Below are 16,411 nucleotides of genomic sequence, written 5' to 3'. Positions count from 1 at the left end.
TTCACTCCTTTCTTCTTTCTTTCTTCCTTACCGCCCCTGTTTCCTTCCTTCCTTTCTCTCTTTCCCTATCTTCCTCCCTTCCCTACTTTTTTTCCTTCCATCTTTTGTCTTTCTTCCTTCCCTCTCTTCAGCTCCTCCTAACCAGATCCCGTTTTCTTTCCCCGTCTCCAGCACCACAAAATCCCCATATACATTTGGTACGAAGGCTATGACCCCCACGTGGAGGAGAACTACAAGGGTCGGGCGTCCAGGGTTAACCCGGACACCACCTACGGCCTGGCCTCGCTCAACCTAACGTCGGTGAAGGAGGAGGACCAGGGCTGGTATGAATGCAAGGTCTTCTACCTGGACCGAACGGGCGCCACGGACAACGGCACATGGATCCACCTCGATGTTCATGGTACGTATGTGGTTGTGGGGTGGGTGTTGGGGGGGTGGGGATGGTGTTTGTGTGTGTGTGTGTGTGTGTGTGTGTGTGTGTGTGTGTGTTTGTGTGTTTGTCTGGATGGATGCTCTTCTTTATCATCCTTTATTTCTTCCCCTCCTCTACGTTTCTGGTTCATCCTCACTTCACTATCATCATCATCACTATCATCACCATCCTTAACCCGTCCGCTGCGATTGGCACGCATTTCCCTTTCACTGGTAGCCTGGTAACATACAGTCCCAGGTCTTTCTCTGCCTCTGTGGTGGGTAGTGGAGTGTTTCCCATGTGGTATTGGTGTGCTGGATATTCCATTCCTGTAGCTTGGTGAGGTCTGACTGTAGGAAATCCGCAGTTAACCTCTCTCTCCCCCTTCTCCCCCACCACCAGCTCCCCCTCGCTTCACCACCACCCCGGATGATGTCACATACGTCAACATCGGCGACTCCATCATCCTGAACTGCGAGGCGGAGGGCACACCGAAGCCTGAGATCTTCTGGTACCGCGACGACAAGACGGTGGAGCCCTCGGAGACGGTGGGCATCTTCAACGACGGGACGGAACTCAGGATCAACAAGATAAGGGACGAGGACATCGGCGACTACGTGTGCGTCGCCAGGAACCCCGAGGGACGCGTGCACCACGACGCCAAGGTGGTGATTGCAGGTAAGAGTTGAGATGCAGGTGTTATGGTGGTGAGGAGAAGTGCTGAAGTGGTGCTTGGAGGTCACCAAAAGCTTCACATACCTTGGTAGCGTAGTGCATAACATTATTGAGTCTCACCAGGAAGTCACTCGACGGAATGGGCGTTGTCGATATCTATGCAGGCGGACAAAGATTCAAAACTTTAAGTCACTTGTACTCCCGTCTTACTGTGAGACGTGGACACTGAATAGCAACTTGGAGAGGCGTGTCGATGCCTTTGGTACCAAGTGCCTTCGCAGGGTCATGGGGTGTCGCTGGAATGACTTTAGTGTTGAACCAGCGACTACTCCGTGAAACTGAATCGAGAACTTTCACCACCCGAGTCCGTGAACGCCAACTTTGGCTATATGGGCACGTGGCGCGCCTCCCGGACGTCGATTCTGTTCACTGGGTTGTTTCTGTGCGAGGCAACCCTGAGTGGAGGAGACGAAGGGGACGCCCACGTAACTCATGTCTGGGGCAAGTCAGCCGATCCTGCCGGGAGGGACTTGGGATGGACAGGGCGGCTGCGTGGGAGCTTACTCATGGGGACTCTCGGGAGTATAGGCGGCGGGTGAGGGAAGCGACGCATCCCCGGGCATATGCTCTTCATTAGTTAGATAGTTAGATATTATTGTTCTTGGTAGTTTTATACATCATTTTTCCTTCACCTCTCCTTGGTTTTGAAATACTATGTGTGGTATTAAAAGATTTACACTCAAAGAAAGGAGGAACATGCCTTAAACAACAGCAACCAATATTCTTCCTTCATTAGTTCAACCCCTCCTCTTCTCTTCGCTCCCCCTCCTCCTCCTCCTCCTCCTCCTCCTCCTCAGTTAATGTGTCCCTGCTTGCGTCCCTTCCTCCCGCCTTAATGGGTGTTTTAGCGCCTTAATTTTCTCTCCTCTCCGCGGCGTCTCGGGAGGCAGCACGCTTCTCAGCTGCTTATTTATCCTCGTCACCGTAATGGCCGGGAGTGTCTTTCTTCCTTGGGCTGGTTTAACTCTTAATAGAGGTTATAACTATGTGCTCTCTCTCTCTCTCTCTCTCTCTCTCTCTCTCTCTCTCTCTCTCTCTCTCTCTCTCTCTCTCTCTCTCTCTCTCTCTCTCTCTCTCTCTCTCTTTTTTTCGTTTTTTCCTTCATTCCTTCCTCCACTTGCTTCTTTATCCTCTTTCTTTTTCTTTCCTTTTTCCCTCCGTCCATCCTTACTTCAGCCCTTCCTCCTTCCTTCCTTCCTCTCTTTCCTTCATTCCTTTCTTCTTTTTCTTCCTTACCGCCCCTTTTTCCTTCCTTCCTTTCTTTCTTTCTCCCTTCCTTTCTTTCTCCCTTCCTTTCTTTCTCCCTTCCTTTCTTTCTCCCTTCCTTTCTCTCTCTCTCCCTATCTCTCTCCCTTCCCTACTTTTTTTTTCCTTCCATCTTTTGTCTTTCTCCCTTCCCTTCCTTCTTTTTTTCTTGTTTTCCTCCATCCTTTTTTTCCTTTCCTTCCTTCATTCATTTTTCCCTTACTTTCCTCCATCCCCTCCTCTCTTATTTCCTCTTATTTCCTTCTTTCTTCCCGTTTCTCCTTCATTCATCCCTTCCTTCTTATTTTCCTTCCTTCCTCCTTCCCTCCCTCTTCTTTTTTTTTTGTTTCCTTCTTTTTTCTCTTTCTCCCTCCCTTCCTTCCCTCCCTCTTCCTTCCTTTTTCCTTCCTTCCCTCCTTCCTTCCTTCCTTCCTTCCTTCCTTCACTCCACACCTAAAACCTTTTCAAAGACACGAAATGTAATTCTCACTGATTATATCGTTTAGCAGGGAAAGTCGTTGTGTGTGTGTGTGTGTGTGTGTGTGTGTGTGTGTGTGTGTGTGTGTGTGTGTGTGTGTGTGTGTGTGTGTGTGTGTGTGTGTGTGTGTGTTTTGTTATGTGCGACTCGAGTTTTTTTCTTCATCTTTTCTTCGCTTGAGTTTCTTTCATTTTGCCTTTGAACTGTGTAGGATATTAGGGTGTTTAGGCGCCAGCATTGAAAGAAAAGGAAAAATGAATGCGTGAAAGAAAACGGTCATGTGCATTTTAGAATAGGAATGACGGGGAACTTAAGAATATTCGACATCTTCCTATTTTCTCTCCATTCCAGCTACCTTTATAATTGTTCAGTCTACCCTTAACTCTCACTCTTCTTACGTTTTCTTTATACTTACCTGTTTTTCCCTTCTTCATTTTCTCTCACTTTTCCTACTTCCGTTTTCCTTCATCTCCTCATTCATCTACACTTGCTTTCTTTACCTGTTTTCCCATCATTTTTCATCCTCCGTCTACTCTCACTTTTCCTACTTCAGTTTTCCTTCATCTCCTCATCCATCTACACTTCTTTTACCCATTCCCTCATCCCTCTCGCTTTTCCTCACCTCCAGGCGGCGCTGTGATCGTCAAGCCGCCCCAGAACCAGACGCTGCTTGAAGGGGAGAAGGTGGAGTTCCCGTGTGAGGCCAAGGCTTTACCGGGCAACGTGACTGTCAACTGGAAGCGTGAGGGGGTCTCTATCGACAAGCTCTCCTGGCTGGACTCCCGCTCCTTCATTCGCCGCGACGGAGCGCTCGTCATCAACCCCACCAGCTCCGAGGATGGCGGCTTCTTCACGTGCGAGGTGTCGAATGGCATCGGTACCCCACAGAAGGCGACGGCTTATCTCAACGTGGAATGTGAGTATCGTGGTTGAATGAGGGTTTGGTTGTGGGTGCAGGGATGATGAGCCGATTTCACAGTCCAACACAGTGTCTTCGTAACAGCCCGAACCAAACTTTAGAATCACATACAATCCAAAATGGGGAGGTCTTCGATGCCACACTGAATAAACAAGACTTTTCCTGTATAGTTCCATCAAATTTGTGAACGTAAATATAAACACCAGACAAGGAAATTTCGAAGGCTCTGGTATTGGTTTGGGAGCTTACTAACCCGTCTTGGGGAACTGTGAAACCGCCCCGATGTTGTGTTACCGGGTGTTACTTTGGTTTTATTTCTCAGTGTATCTCTTGTATTATTGCCTTGTACGTTCATCTCCGTTATCTTTTTTATATTTTCATTCTCGTTCATGCCTTTCCCGTTTTTGTTTTTGTTTCTTATTCACGGGTTCTATACGTGTGTGGTTTTAGTTTTCCTTATTGAATTAGTTTCTCTCGCACTCACACACAAGCACAAAGGTTAAGTTTGTGGTTATTGTGTTAATGTTTGGTAGTTTTATACATCATTTTTCCTTCACCTCTCCTTGGTTTTGAAATATTATGTGTGATATTAAAGATTATCACTAAAAGGAGGAACATGCCTTAAACAACAGCAACCAATATTACCTCCACATTCGGTATAAACACTAAGGAAGAACAACGCATTAAACAACAACCAAAATTACTTCAACACCTGGTCCACACAACTCTTAAGACTGGAGGAACCATTCATTTAGCAGCAACAACAAGAACCAAAATCACTTCATCACTAGGTCTACACACGCGCATTTCCTCCCCTTCACAAACACTTCTCAGCAACACAAACACCTCGCCGCTTCACTTCCTTCTCTTGTTCGGGGGGAGGAAAACTAAACCCCCGCGCGAGGAGAGGAGAGGATCGCATTCAGCCGCGGAGGGAAGAGAGAAAGGGCGTAATTAGGCTACAGAGGCGGATGAACAGGCTATTGAGGGACTACTTGTAACGCAGCCTTGGTTCGTCCATTGGTGTAGGCTGGTCGGTTGGTTGGTCGGCTGGTCGGCAGACTAGCATACCAATTGACTTAATGGCTGGCTCGCGCTGGTTGACTGCCATTCTACTTGGTTGGCTGGGTGGCTGGTTACCTGGCATTCTAGTTTGTTGGGTGGTTGACTGACTAACTGACTGACTGACTGGCTGGCGGATTAGGTGCTTCAGTCTTCGGCGCAAGGATTGACCGACTGGCTGGCTGACTGACTGACCTGACTGATTGACTAACTGACTGGTGTATTAGCTGCTTCAATCTTCGGCGCAAGGATCGACTGACTGGCTGGCTGACTGACTGATTGATTGACTGACCTCCTGGCTGGCCGACTGACCTACTGGCTGACCTACTGGCTGACTGGCTGGCTGACTGGCGTACTAGCTGCTTGAGTCTGTGGCGCTGTGGCTGTTTGACTGACTGGTTAACTAACTGTCTAACTGACTGACTGGGGGTGCTGACTTCTAACTGATCGACTGATTGGCTGACTGACTGACTGAGTGGCTTACTGGGTAGCTGAGTGGCCGGATAGCTAAAGGGTTGACTCCCTGACTGGCTGGCGTGCTGCCTTCCCACACACACACACAACACACAGAACACACACAACACACTTGTCTCCGCGATAGTAACCTTTATTGCCATCGGCGTGAAATTGGACGGCGGCGACCCAACTCCTGAGAGGCACGACCATAAACTACGACTACCGTTACGACTACTACTACTACTTTTACTACAACTACTTTATATTTCTTTCATGAGCGCCTTCCTTTCCCTCTTACCTTCCTTTTCACTTTAATTCTTTCTCTCACCTTTCCTTCACTCCCCATTACTTTCTTTCCTTCTTTCGCCTTTCCTTCCCTTTCCATCTCCTTCCTTTTCTTTCTCTTCATTCTACAACTACTACTACTGCTACTACTACTACAGAACCACTGCCTCTGCCTACCATTCATCCATCCAGTAAATTACAACACCGCCACTGAAAACAAAACAGAAATATCAAAACCATTTACAACATTGTTACGAGCACTCAGGAGGTTGTCTAGGGGAATTTGGTTAAGTGACCGAACACTCGAACATTTAAAAGGTGATGGAAAGAGTTTTAGCTTAACCTTAATTTAAGGTAACTAACAAAACAAAAGTATATCATGAAATCCACCACCTGTGGCAAGTGAAAAGAAGTGATCTTGCCGTACGGATAATGCTTAATGCAATATTTAATGGTAATACTCTAAGACAAGACAATAGTAAACTCTAATAAATGAATTTAACACAACACCACATGTACACAAGAAGATACCACAAAACACGAAATACATAGCACAATAACAAACACACGAGATTCACAACCAGAAATGAGAGTCAGAGTATCGCTGGTCACAAGAGTGTTGCACAGTATGCTTACAGACGAAGGACACCACTGCTATAAATCCTTATTCCTCGGGAGGGAAGAGGCACCTCAGCTACCTGGGAGACGACTGCTTGAGGTGTTGCGGCGAGGTATGCACGTCACCTCAAAATAGCCCGAGGTTGCGTCAGTTGTAGGTTCAGTGAAGCAAGCCGGCGAGGTCTCGAATCAGTGCCGGGCGTTTTCCCGAGCTGAGAGGATAAGAAGTAACCAGCAGTGGGAGTGTTTGGGACAACAAGTAATAGCCCAGTAATACATAGGGGAGAGTGCGAGGCTTGTGATAAATATAATAACCAGCGCCATCACCATTTCCACCAATACTGTCAGTCTGTCACTGGTGCCAACAATCCACCCTTATCACTACCATCCCCACCACCACTAACACTACCACAAACAACAGTAACTACCAAAAACATCAACAGCTACAACCTAAAACCAACGAGTATATAAAACCGTCATTTCCACTCATATATCACCACCACCACCTCCACCACCAACAACAACAATCGCATACAACCACCACCACTACCATCACCACCACGTATACAAGAGGTGGTGACACTATTCCAGCGCCATTATCACAGACAATTCTCCCAACAATGGCACTCCGCTCTTAACACCGCATGCAACACTACCATACCCAACACCACCACCATCACCACCATCAACACTCCCCAAACAACACACACTAACAGCAGCAACACACGAGAACCACACAACGCTATTCACCAACGTTAGTGCCCCCATCAACACGCTTTGCACCAACACACAAACAACACAAACATTCACTAACATCACCTCCTCCACCATCACCACCACCATCAACACGAGCGCAACACAGCCGGCTATTCTAACCTCATTATCACAGGCGGTTCTAAAAATCAACAGCATTGGGTTTTTTTTATGTTGTCACGGGTTTCAGAGCATGACCCTATACACTGGTCCAGCGCTACCACTACCAACATACCTCTAACATACGAAAGCAACATATATACCTACCCATTTCCCTCCCTCCCCCCTCATATCCACGCTTCCCTTTCCTTCTTTCCTATACTTCATCTCACCTTCGCCCCAAGCCACAAACATACCTACTCACTGTGTTGTTTTGTTGAGTATATTCACTTCCGCGAACAATACCTGCAGGGTTGTTATTTTTGTTGTTGCTGTTGTTGTTGTTTTTGCCTTTCATGTAATAGACCTAATGCATATAGTAACGATTAGGCCGGCTGAGAGAGAGAGAGAGAGAGAGAGAGAGGCAACAAAATGGCGGATGTATAGACGTAATAAACACCAAGAGTAAATTTGCTTCAGACTTTAATGGCGTTCATTAACATACCAATCAACCTTTTACGCCTCGGAACCTCTTTTTTTTTTTTTTTTTTTTTTTTAATACCTTGCCGAATAGGGAGGTATATGGTGTGTGTGTGTGTGTGTGTGTGTGTGTGTGTGTTCATATCTGTCTAGGTTAAGTTTATGTATCGAGATGTTTTTTTTTTCTATTCATTATTATTATTATTATTTTTATTTTTATTTTTATTTTTTACGTCTACGCCTATAGCGCCAGTAGGCTTGCTTAAGGGGCCTGGATGGTAGTCGGCCCCATCCCGTATTGGCGCAGGCAGGTGTTTATAGTGGCGCCGTCTTCTCCTGCTTCATGTGTTTTTATAAGTGTAGATACTCCCTGATTAGACGCGGCCCTGTTTACCTGTGAGCGTGTATTCCTTTCAATAATAATCTATGCACATACTTTACTTCACATTTCTTAATTACTCATCGTCTAAATTCTTTCTTTCACCTAAACTCCATCTTCGCCTCACCATCATCGCTCCTTCCTAACCTGACCCATCCTAACGTGATTTATGAACTATACTCCATATGACGTGACTTTTATCGTCGTCATCATCCTCGTCATCTAAATCCTTCTTTTCACCTGATTTCTATACTTCATCATCATCATCATCATCTCTTCTTATTTCCTTCTTTCACTCAAGCTTTAATCCTCCTCCTCCTCATCTGTTCTCATTTCCTTCTTTCACTCTACCTTAAATCCTCCTCCCTCTCCTCCTCCTCATCATCATCATCCTCATAATTTATTCTCAATTCCTTCTTCCACTCGACCTCTAATCCTCCTCCTTCTCCTCCTCCTCCTCATCATCATCATCATTTCTTCTTCTCATTTCCTTCTTTCACTCGACCTTTAATCCTCATCCTTCTCCTCCTCCTCCTCCTCCTCCTCATCTCTTCTCATTTCCTTCTTTCACTCGCCCTTTAATCCTCATCCTTCTCCTCCTCATCCTCATCATCATCTCTTCATCTCATTTCCTTCTTTCACTCGCCCTCTTATCCTCATCCTCATCCTCGCTCGTAATTATTCATACCTGTGGCGCGGGATCACCTGTTTCACTCACCTGTGTTCCCCGCCTCTTGCAGACCCCTCTCGCAGTGCTTTACTTCATATTTCTTACCAGCCGACATCTACTTAACACATTCTTTCACCTGACGTTGTTTTAACCTCCTACTCCTCCTCCCTGCTCGTACTTGTTCTGTTCATATCGGTCACCTGTTTCGTTATCTACCTGTGTTCCCCGCCCCTTGCAGACCCGGCTCGCTGTGCTTCATATTTCTTACTAGCCTACATCTACTTAATACTTTCACCTGACATTGTAATCACCTCCTGCTCCTCCTCCCTGCTCGTACTTATTCTGTTGCTCATACCTGTGGCGGCGCGCGATTACCTGCTTCGTTCCCTGCTTCGTTCCCTGGTTCGTTGCTCACCTGTGCTCCTCCCTTACCCTCTCCAGACCCGGCCCGCGTCACGTTCACCCCCACCGTGCAGTACCTCCCCTTCCGGCAGCAGGGCATCATCAAGTGTTACATAAAGAGCAACCCGGCCATCCAGTTCGTCACGTGGATCAAGGATAAGCGGCTCTTCGACGCCGACCATGACAGCACTGTGGTTAAACTCAACAATGGCTCGCTCCTCATCACGAAGGTAGGGGATGGGGAGGAGGAGAAGGCGGTGCAGGTAGGTAGGTGGTAGTGGGTGGGTCATGTGGTGGGGAGAGCAGGGTTGTGATGGTGGTAGTGGGGTAATGGGTTGTGGGTGGTGGTAGTGGGTGTCTCAGTACGTGGTAGCTAGTGGGTGAATAGTGGGTTAGGGAGTGATGGTAGGTGGATCATAGGGGGTGGAGTGGTGGTCTTGCAGTGGGTTTGTAAGTACGTGGTGATAGGTGGTTGTGTGTTGTTAGGTGGGTAGATGATAGGTGGGTGGGTGTTGTTAGGTGGGTAGATGATAGGTGGTTGTGTGTTGTTAGGTGGGTAGATGATAGGTGGTTAGGTGTGGTTAGGTGGGTAGATGATAGGTGATTGTGTTGTTAGGTGGGTAGATGATAGGTGGTTGTGTTTTAGGTGGGCAGATGATAGGTGGTTGTGTGTTGTGGTGGGTAGATGATAGGTGGTTGTGTGTTGTTATAGATGATTTTATGGGTAGATGATAGGTGGTTGTGTGTTGTTAGGTGGGCAGATGATAGGTGGTTGTGTGTTGTTAGGTGGGTAGATGATAGGTGGGTAGATGATAGGTGGTTGTGTGTTGTTAGGTGGGCAGATGATAGGTGGTTGTGTGTTGTTAGGTGGGTAGATGATAGGTGGTTGTGTGTTGTTAGGTGGGTAGATGATAGGTGGTTGTGTGTTGTTAGGTGGGTAGATGATAGGTGGTTGTGTGTTGTTAGGTGGGCAGATGATAGGTGGTTGTGTGTTGTTTGGTGGGTAGATAATAGGTGGTTGTGTGTTGTTAGGTGGGTAGATGATAGGTGGTTGTGTGTTGTTAGGTGGGTAGATGATAGGTGGTTGTGTGTTGTTAGGTGGGTAGATGATAGGTGGTTATGTGTTGTTAGGGTGATGATATGGGTGGGTGTGTTGTTGTGTGGTAATATGATGATAGTTTTTTTGTTTTTTGGTGTTTGTATTTTTCCTTTTCCTTTTTTTTTTTCTGATTTTATGGGTAACTGAGGGAGTGGACGAGGCAGCAGGCGGACAAGCATTTCTTAATTAATTGGGTAGCCGAGGATAGGTTTAGTTCATATGGTTGAGAATTGGTTTGTCCGTAGAGTAAGAAATAGCTTGAAGTTGTCAGGTTAGGATGAATGAGGTTTGAAGTTTAATTAAAGGTGGGAACAGTTCTTAATTTAGCAGGTAAGGTAGATTTAGTTTGTACGGTGGAGAATTTGCTTGTCCGTAGAGTAAGAAATAGCTTGAAGTTGTCAGGTTAGGATGAATGAGGTTTGAAGTTTAATTAAAGCTAGTCTCTGCAGTTTACTCAGCTGTATATAGTTTACTAATGTGTGGTGTAAAGGATCCAAGACTTGCATTTATATATAAGTGACGTATATGAGTAACATTTGACAGCTCGACTCCATCCCTTTAGTCTCTGTTCTTGCTCCACTTCCTCCTTTTATCTTTGTTGTTTCTCCTCTCCTCCTTCTTCCTCCAACTGTTGTTACTTCTCTTACTTTTTTTTCACAACAAACGAGACAGCTCAAGGGCACCAAAAAGAGTGTAGGAAAAAAAGCCCGCTACTTGCCTCACCCACGGCAGAAGATGGTATAGAGTGCCCAAAAGAGAGGTCAATTTCAAGTGGAGAGGTGTCTGTTGTTTCTATTATTCCTTTTCTCCCTTCTCCCTATCCGTGTCTCCTTCCTCTACCTACTCGTCTCCTTCCCTTTCGCTTCTCCTCCTCTCCTTCCGTGTCCTCATCCGCCTCCTCGTCCTCCCAGGTGAACCAGTCTCACCAGGGTCGCTACAGCTGCACGCCCTACAACCGCCACACCACCGCAGGCTCCTCGGGCGACATGGAGGTAGGCAAAGCAGCTCCATCACATCACCCATGCCGGCTAGATCACTCCTCTTCATGATTTTCTCTCTGCAGACCTATTTTACTACAAGCATTGCCCTCTAGGCTCATTTACAAACTTTTTTATGGTGCTGAGAACTTTGTGGCTCTGTCCTGCTCAATAAGTGTCATTCCTTTTGTTCATTTTTCTTTCCCAGATTTTACTTTATGTCATATACTAGTACAAATATACATTATTGATGTATCTATTATTATCATATACCACATACAACATACATAACTGATTTTAATTTAATAGTACGTGAGTGATAAAAAAATTAGGCTTGAAAACTCCCTCAAAGAAAGTTTATATATGAAAAGACAATATCACAAGACAACAGCAAGCAGCCAGTGACCACCCTCTCTTCTCCCTCCCTCTCCCCCAGGTGCTGGTGAGGGATCCCCCAATCATCACCCCGCGGCCCCAGCCCCAGTACCACGGACAGGTAGGGGAGGAGGTGACCCTCGTGTGTGGGGGTCAAGGCTCCCCGACCCCTGAAGTCACCTGGCGCCGGGTAAGTCAGGTCAAGTGTGTGTGTGAGAGAGAGAGAGAGAGAGAGACTGACTGACTGACTGACTGACTGACTGACTGACTGAGACTTTAATGACTGACCCAACACGTAAAATGGCGCAGTTCATGAATGTAATATCACCCAACACAAGACAAGACCCACATATTGACATCACTCGACACCTCTCATCCTTGTCCCTTCCCCCTCAGCGTGACAGCCGCAATAAACGTAATATCACCCAACACAAAACAGGACGTAATATCACCCAACACAAGACAAAACCCACATTGACATCACTTGACACCTCTAACCTCTCATCCTCGCCCCTTCCCCCCTCAGCGTGACAGCCACAATCTTCCCCGTGACCGCACCAGCATCATAGGAGGCAACCTGACCATCCGCAACCTGCACAAGAGCGACCACGCCTACTACGAGTGCGTGGTGAGCAACGACATCGCCACGCTGGTCACCACGACGCAGCTCCTGGTCGAGGGCACAACACCGCACCCGCCCTACAACATCTCGGCGGTGACACAGCCTTTCAGCATCAAGCTCTCCTGGCTGCCCGGCTATCCAGGGGGGAAGGACTGGGAGCAGCAGTACACAATATGGTGAGGATTTTTTTGTGTGTGTTTTTGATTTTGTTTTTGTGAACTTGTCTTCAGATATCTTGTAAGTGTGTCCAATGTTCCCCTTCATCGTGTAGCAGCGACGGGCCAAATTTGTGCCATGATATAAACCCCCCAAAATAGATGATACATAAACTGATCACAAATGCTTTGATATATATTATGAAATGGTTTGTGTGAGTGATGATTTTTTTATTTTTTCTCGCTTAGAGGGACCATTAAGAAACATGATACCCACTGCTACCGGGCTAACTTGCATTGTTTGTTTCACAGGTCCATTATCTTGCACTGTTTCAGGAATGTCTGCAGTAACTTATTTTAAAGAAACAGAATATGGTTGTCTCGTGTAGTGAAGGAAAGGGTCGCCCAATAACCCATGCCCTGCCTTGCCCCCACAGGTACCGCGGCCTGGGCTCCCGCACCTGGTCCCAGATTGAGGTGAAGCCCAAGGGGAGCACCAGCGTCACCATCTACAACCTGGACCCCGAGCACACCTATGAGATCCAAGTGCAGGGCAAGAACGCGCTGGGCGACGGCATGTTCTCCGACATCATCACGGCCACCACCAAAGGTACCGCCACTGTTCTCTGCCTGATGTCATGTTTGAAGAGGAAACAGATGTATATAACGTACACTTATCCACCATGATGTGTGTTGAGGTGTGCTGCATTGCATTTGGCACAATTTAATATCACTCAGGCCTTGTTATAGTGGAGGATGCCCCTGGTTCATGGTTGGTATCTATGTTGTTTTAGGGCAGTTTTCACAGTCATTTTGTTTGTTTTGATCGTTACCAATGGCGGCGAGCGACGCTATAATTTTCCATGTGAAACTGGCCTATGGGGTAGTGGCGGCTGCAGAGGAAGCAAGAGGTATTGAGAGTGTGTGGTAAGGTGCGGGGCTAGGCTAACCCCGCAGCCCCCACTACCCCATCGGCCAGTTTTACGTGGAAATACTATAGCAGCGACCCCCACCATTGGTAACGAAGAAAACAAACTAAACGACTGTTGAAGCGGCCGTTAGTCTGACAAAATGAAAACAGAATCAGAGACTGTACTGTCACACATGAGGGTAAAAGTATATTTGACCACACATGCAAGAGAACGAGAGGAGATTAGGAGTATTGCACAGGCAGTCACTCTTGCCGAAACCTTGAGAAGTCACATTGACACAAAATAAATAAAGGCGTCAAAGAATGTTCGTTCAGGTTGTAGCATAAACTTGTATATGATAGAACATTTTGTCTCAAGGAACCCATTAACTGAAATATTTGTTGTGGAGAAAAATAGCGTGTGATAAATTTTGGAGTTTGACAAGACAAAGTAAACTGCCTGAAATATATGTTCTTTCTCAAATGGGAAGAACATGAATATATCAGTGAGATGAAATATGAATGTCTTTTTAATCAGAAATAAGTTAAGTCATATTTTTAGTTGACATTTTTGTGCAATTGAAGCAAAACGCACACAAAAAAATGCTGTCATAAGTGAGGTATTTGGATTAATTTTACACATAGCATTAACTTAACCATTTTGAGCATATATTGTCCAATCCATGCCTATGTTACAGACCGTCTATAAACATGTTCTAATCAGTTTGCTGTTAAAGATGGCCCAATAGAGTAATGAATAATAAGAAGTGCTATGGGGGAGGCTGACCAAGACTGCCAGAATCCCATGGTAAGACAGCAAGGGAGTTATTAGAAGCTCTGGCATGGGTGTTCTGGTCCTATAGTCCAACCAAATTGTCAAGTCCGTTTGGGCGGAGGCTCCCGTGGGTCCATTTCTACCCTCTGCTTTGCCACACGGTCCCAACACCTGTCTCTTCCTCTCATATGTAAGGTAAAGAGGTAACATTTGATAGGATAAAACAGGTGTTGGGATTGTGTGGCAGAGCAGAGGGGAGAAATTGGACCCACAGGAGCCTCCGCCCAAATGGACTCAACAATGTGGTTGGACTATAGCACTGATCAGCCAGAAAGAAAGAATCCGTAAAGTGGTGGTTGTAAGCTATAGTCCTCTGTGGTAATATTGATGCTCACTAACATAGCTCTTAGAGAGGACAAACTAACACAAGTGCCGGGCCCTGCAAAGCTTGGTCAGTAAGTCTACAGGTGTCTGCCGGGCCTCCTAGAGCTAGACACAGCTATCCTGGTCCTCAGTAGTGGTGACTTTCAGCTCTGCTCTCCTCTATGCACTGTAGAATATAGTTATAACTGAAAAAAATGAATACTTGTAGTTCCGGATAACACTTATGAGTCACCTAGAATAGTGTACCTTGCTCTCACAAGTGCCTCAGCTGTTTTCTGTCTTTGTTTCACTGGTTCCCGGGCTCAGTAATTAGTTAGTATGTTCTTTATTATGCAGAGAAGGTGTGATAAAATGTCATCTTATTAAACATTTGTCAGGGCAGACGGATTTTGTTCTGGTACTCTTATGCATCCTCTCCATCATACTGCAGGTATCATAACGTTCATTGATATTCAGGATTATCATGCTCCATTTAAACCTCTTAACTTACTTAGGAAAGTGTTTTGTGTCATGCAAGCTTGAAATATTTGAAGTAACTTTCCTCAGTCTCATGTGTTTTTCTCTTCATCAAAGTGTTGGAAAAGTTATGTAGGAACAAGACCAATTGTGCCTCAACTTGTTCATCGATCAGGAAATCATGGTGGAGGAGAATTTTTCATTGATTACATATTCCGTTTATCAATATGCCTCCAGCTAAATACTTCATTTTCCTTGCAGCATTCTGAATTGTTGATCTGCTAAGCTCATTATAGATTATACATTGATTATCACATTATCAACAAATTTAATACATTCTTCTGGTTTATCTATTTAGGCATACTACGTCAGGCTACTGTATTGTTATTGCTCTCCTGAATTAGTATCCATATGCTAGTTTTCTCTCTGCCCTCAGTGCTTGTACAGCTCATGTAGACCAATGGTAATTGATGACCTCTTCACCCCTCTCACTGTGTTGAGTATTTTCTCATCAATCTGTGGGGAAAAGAAAATCTTATTTCTCACTGCCTCACCACCTTTGCTCTGGCCAATGTTTCCGTCTGTGGGGCTTCCCTCCTGCTGCTCCTAACCTTGCCTCTGCTTGGCCTCGGCTAGGTGACCGTGGGGCGCCAGCAGGGACTCACTCCTCCACAGTAGATCCGACTACGACGCCCGGTAAGAATCACATTTTCTCTCCCTCTCCTTTGGTCTTCTTACTGTCTTCAGCATTTTCCTGATTTATTCTGTTTCTTTATTTCCACCACCACCACCACCTCCTCCTGTTCCTCCTCCTCCTCCTCCTCCTCCTCTACCCTTCCATGTGTTGGAGTAATCTGCTTGTCTGCTTCTGTAAGATGTCAGCATCGGTGTTACCGTTGTCTGCATGGGAATACTAACTACTAAAGCATAACAAACTTTTGTTCCTCAAAGTAGTACCAAATTTTTTGTCCTTTCCTTTTTCTTTAGTGTATGTACAGAGTAGAATGTCCCTCTAAGAACTCTAAGCATGTTGCAGTAGCCACTCTGTAGCCTGGAGTAGTTCCTCAGACATGGGGGAGGCCGCCATGTCTGTTCACAGGACTAAGTTGGAGTCTTTGTTCTCTGCATTGCTTCACGTCCATGACCAGTCTTGTCAGGCATGTCGCGGGTCTGCTGCTGCGAGACGCTCCATACCTAGTGCATGATGTGCCGTGCATGTTGAGTCAGCCTGGCAGAGCTAGACCTCAGTTACTCAACCACCAGCCATAACTTCAGACTTTTCTTGTCGACTCTTAAGAAAGGGAGGTTGGGAGGGAGAATGAATATTCTTTTACTCTGATTATGTTTATTTGTCCCTTACTATTAAGTTAATAATCACCCCTTCATCCTGCCTATGTTCCACTCGTCCCTCACCAGGTTTTTAATTTTTTTTTTGCATGTAACATGGTAATTGTAACATACATTTATTTGTGTTCCAGAAAAATTTTATTATTAATTTTATTTCAGTTTTTACCTTTCTTTCCTTTCAGTGGATTTATTTTCTTGTTTTCGTTGATCTAACCTTTGTACATATCATTTTGCAGTTTATGATTATAGCATGGTTGTGTTTCCCACTGACGCATCCGGCGCCACCTACGTCCCCACCATCCTTAATCCATCAGGTAC

The 16,411-nt window shown here is 45.8% G+C and overlaps 1 protein-coding gene across 11 annotated transcripts in view; it reads left to right on the top strand.

Moving 5' to 3' along the window:
• The window catches only part of LOC126981290 (protein turtle-like), a 226,557-nt gene that overhangs the window by 184,011 nt on the left and 26,135 nt on the right, over positions 1–16,411 (top strand). For 7 of the 11 annotated variants that reach the window (XR_007733876.1, XM_050832192.1, XM_050832194.1 and 4 more), the window contains 10 exons: positions 172–400; positions 815–1,090; positions 3,499–3,786; positions 9,033–9,223; positions 11,004–11,084; positions 11,506–11,634; positions 11,971–12,242; positions 12,659–12,831; positions 15,383–15,442; positions 16,330–16,407. Coding sequence is in view for 10 of the 11 variants with exons in the window: in XM_050832192.1 (XP_050688149.1) it covers positions 172–400; positions 815–1,090; positions 3,499–3,786; positions 9,033–9,223; positions 11,004–11,084; positions 11,506–11,634; positions 11,971–12,242; positions 12,659–12,831; positions 15,383–15,442; positions 16,330–16,407 (1,777 nt within the window). In the remaining variant the exon portion in view is untranslated. The remainder of the gene's footprint in view (positions 1–171; positions 401–814; positions 1,091–3,498; positions 3,787–9,032; positions 9,224–11,003; positions 11,085–11,505; positions 11,635–11,970; positions 12,243–12,658; positions 12,832–15,382; positions 15,443–16,329; positions 16,408–16,411) is intronic. The other 4 variants (XM_050832200.1, XM_050832199.1, XM_050832202.1 and 1 more) reach the window with 2 other exon arrangements.

This window comes from Eriocheir sinensis, chromosome 47 (assembly GCF_024679095.1).
Source record: "Eriocheir sinensis breed Jianghai 21 chromosome 47, ASM2467909v1, whole genome shotgun sequence".
NCBI classification, from domain to species: domain Eukaryota; kingdom Metazoa; phylum Arthropoda; class Malacostraca; order Decapoda; family Varunidae; genus Eriocheir; species Eriocheir sinensis.
This window is presented reverse-complemented; position numbering and strand designations above follow the sequence as displayed.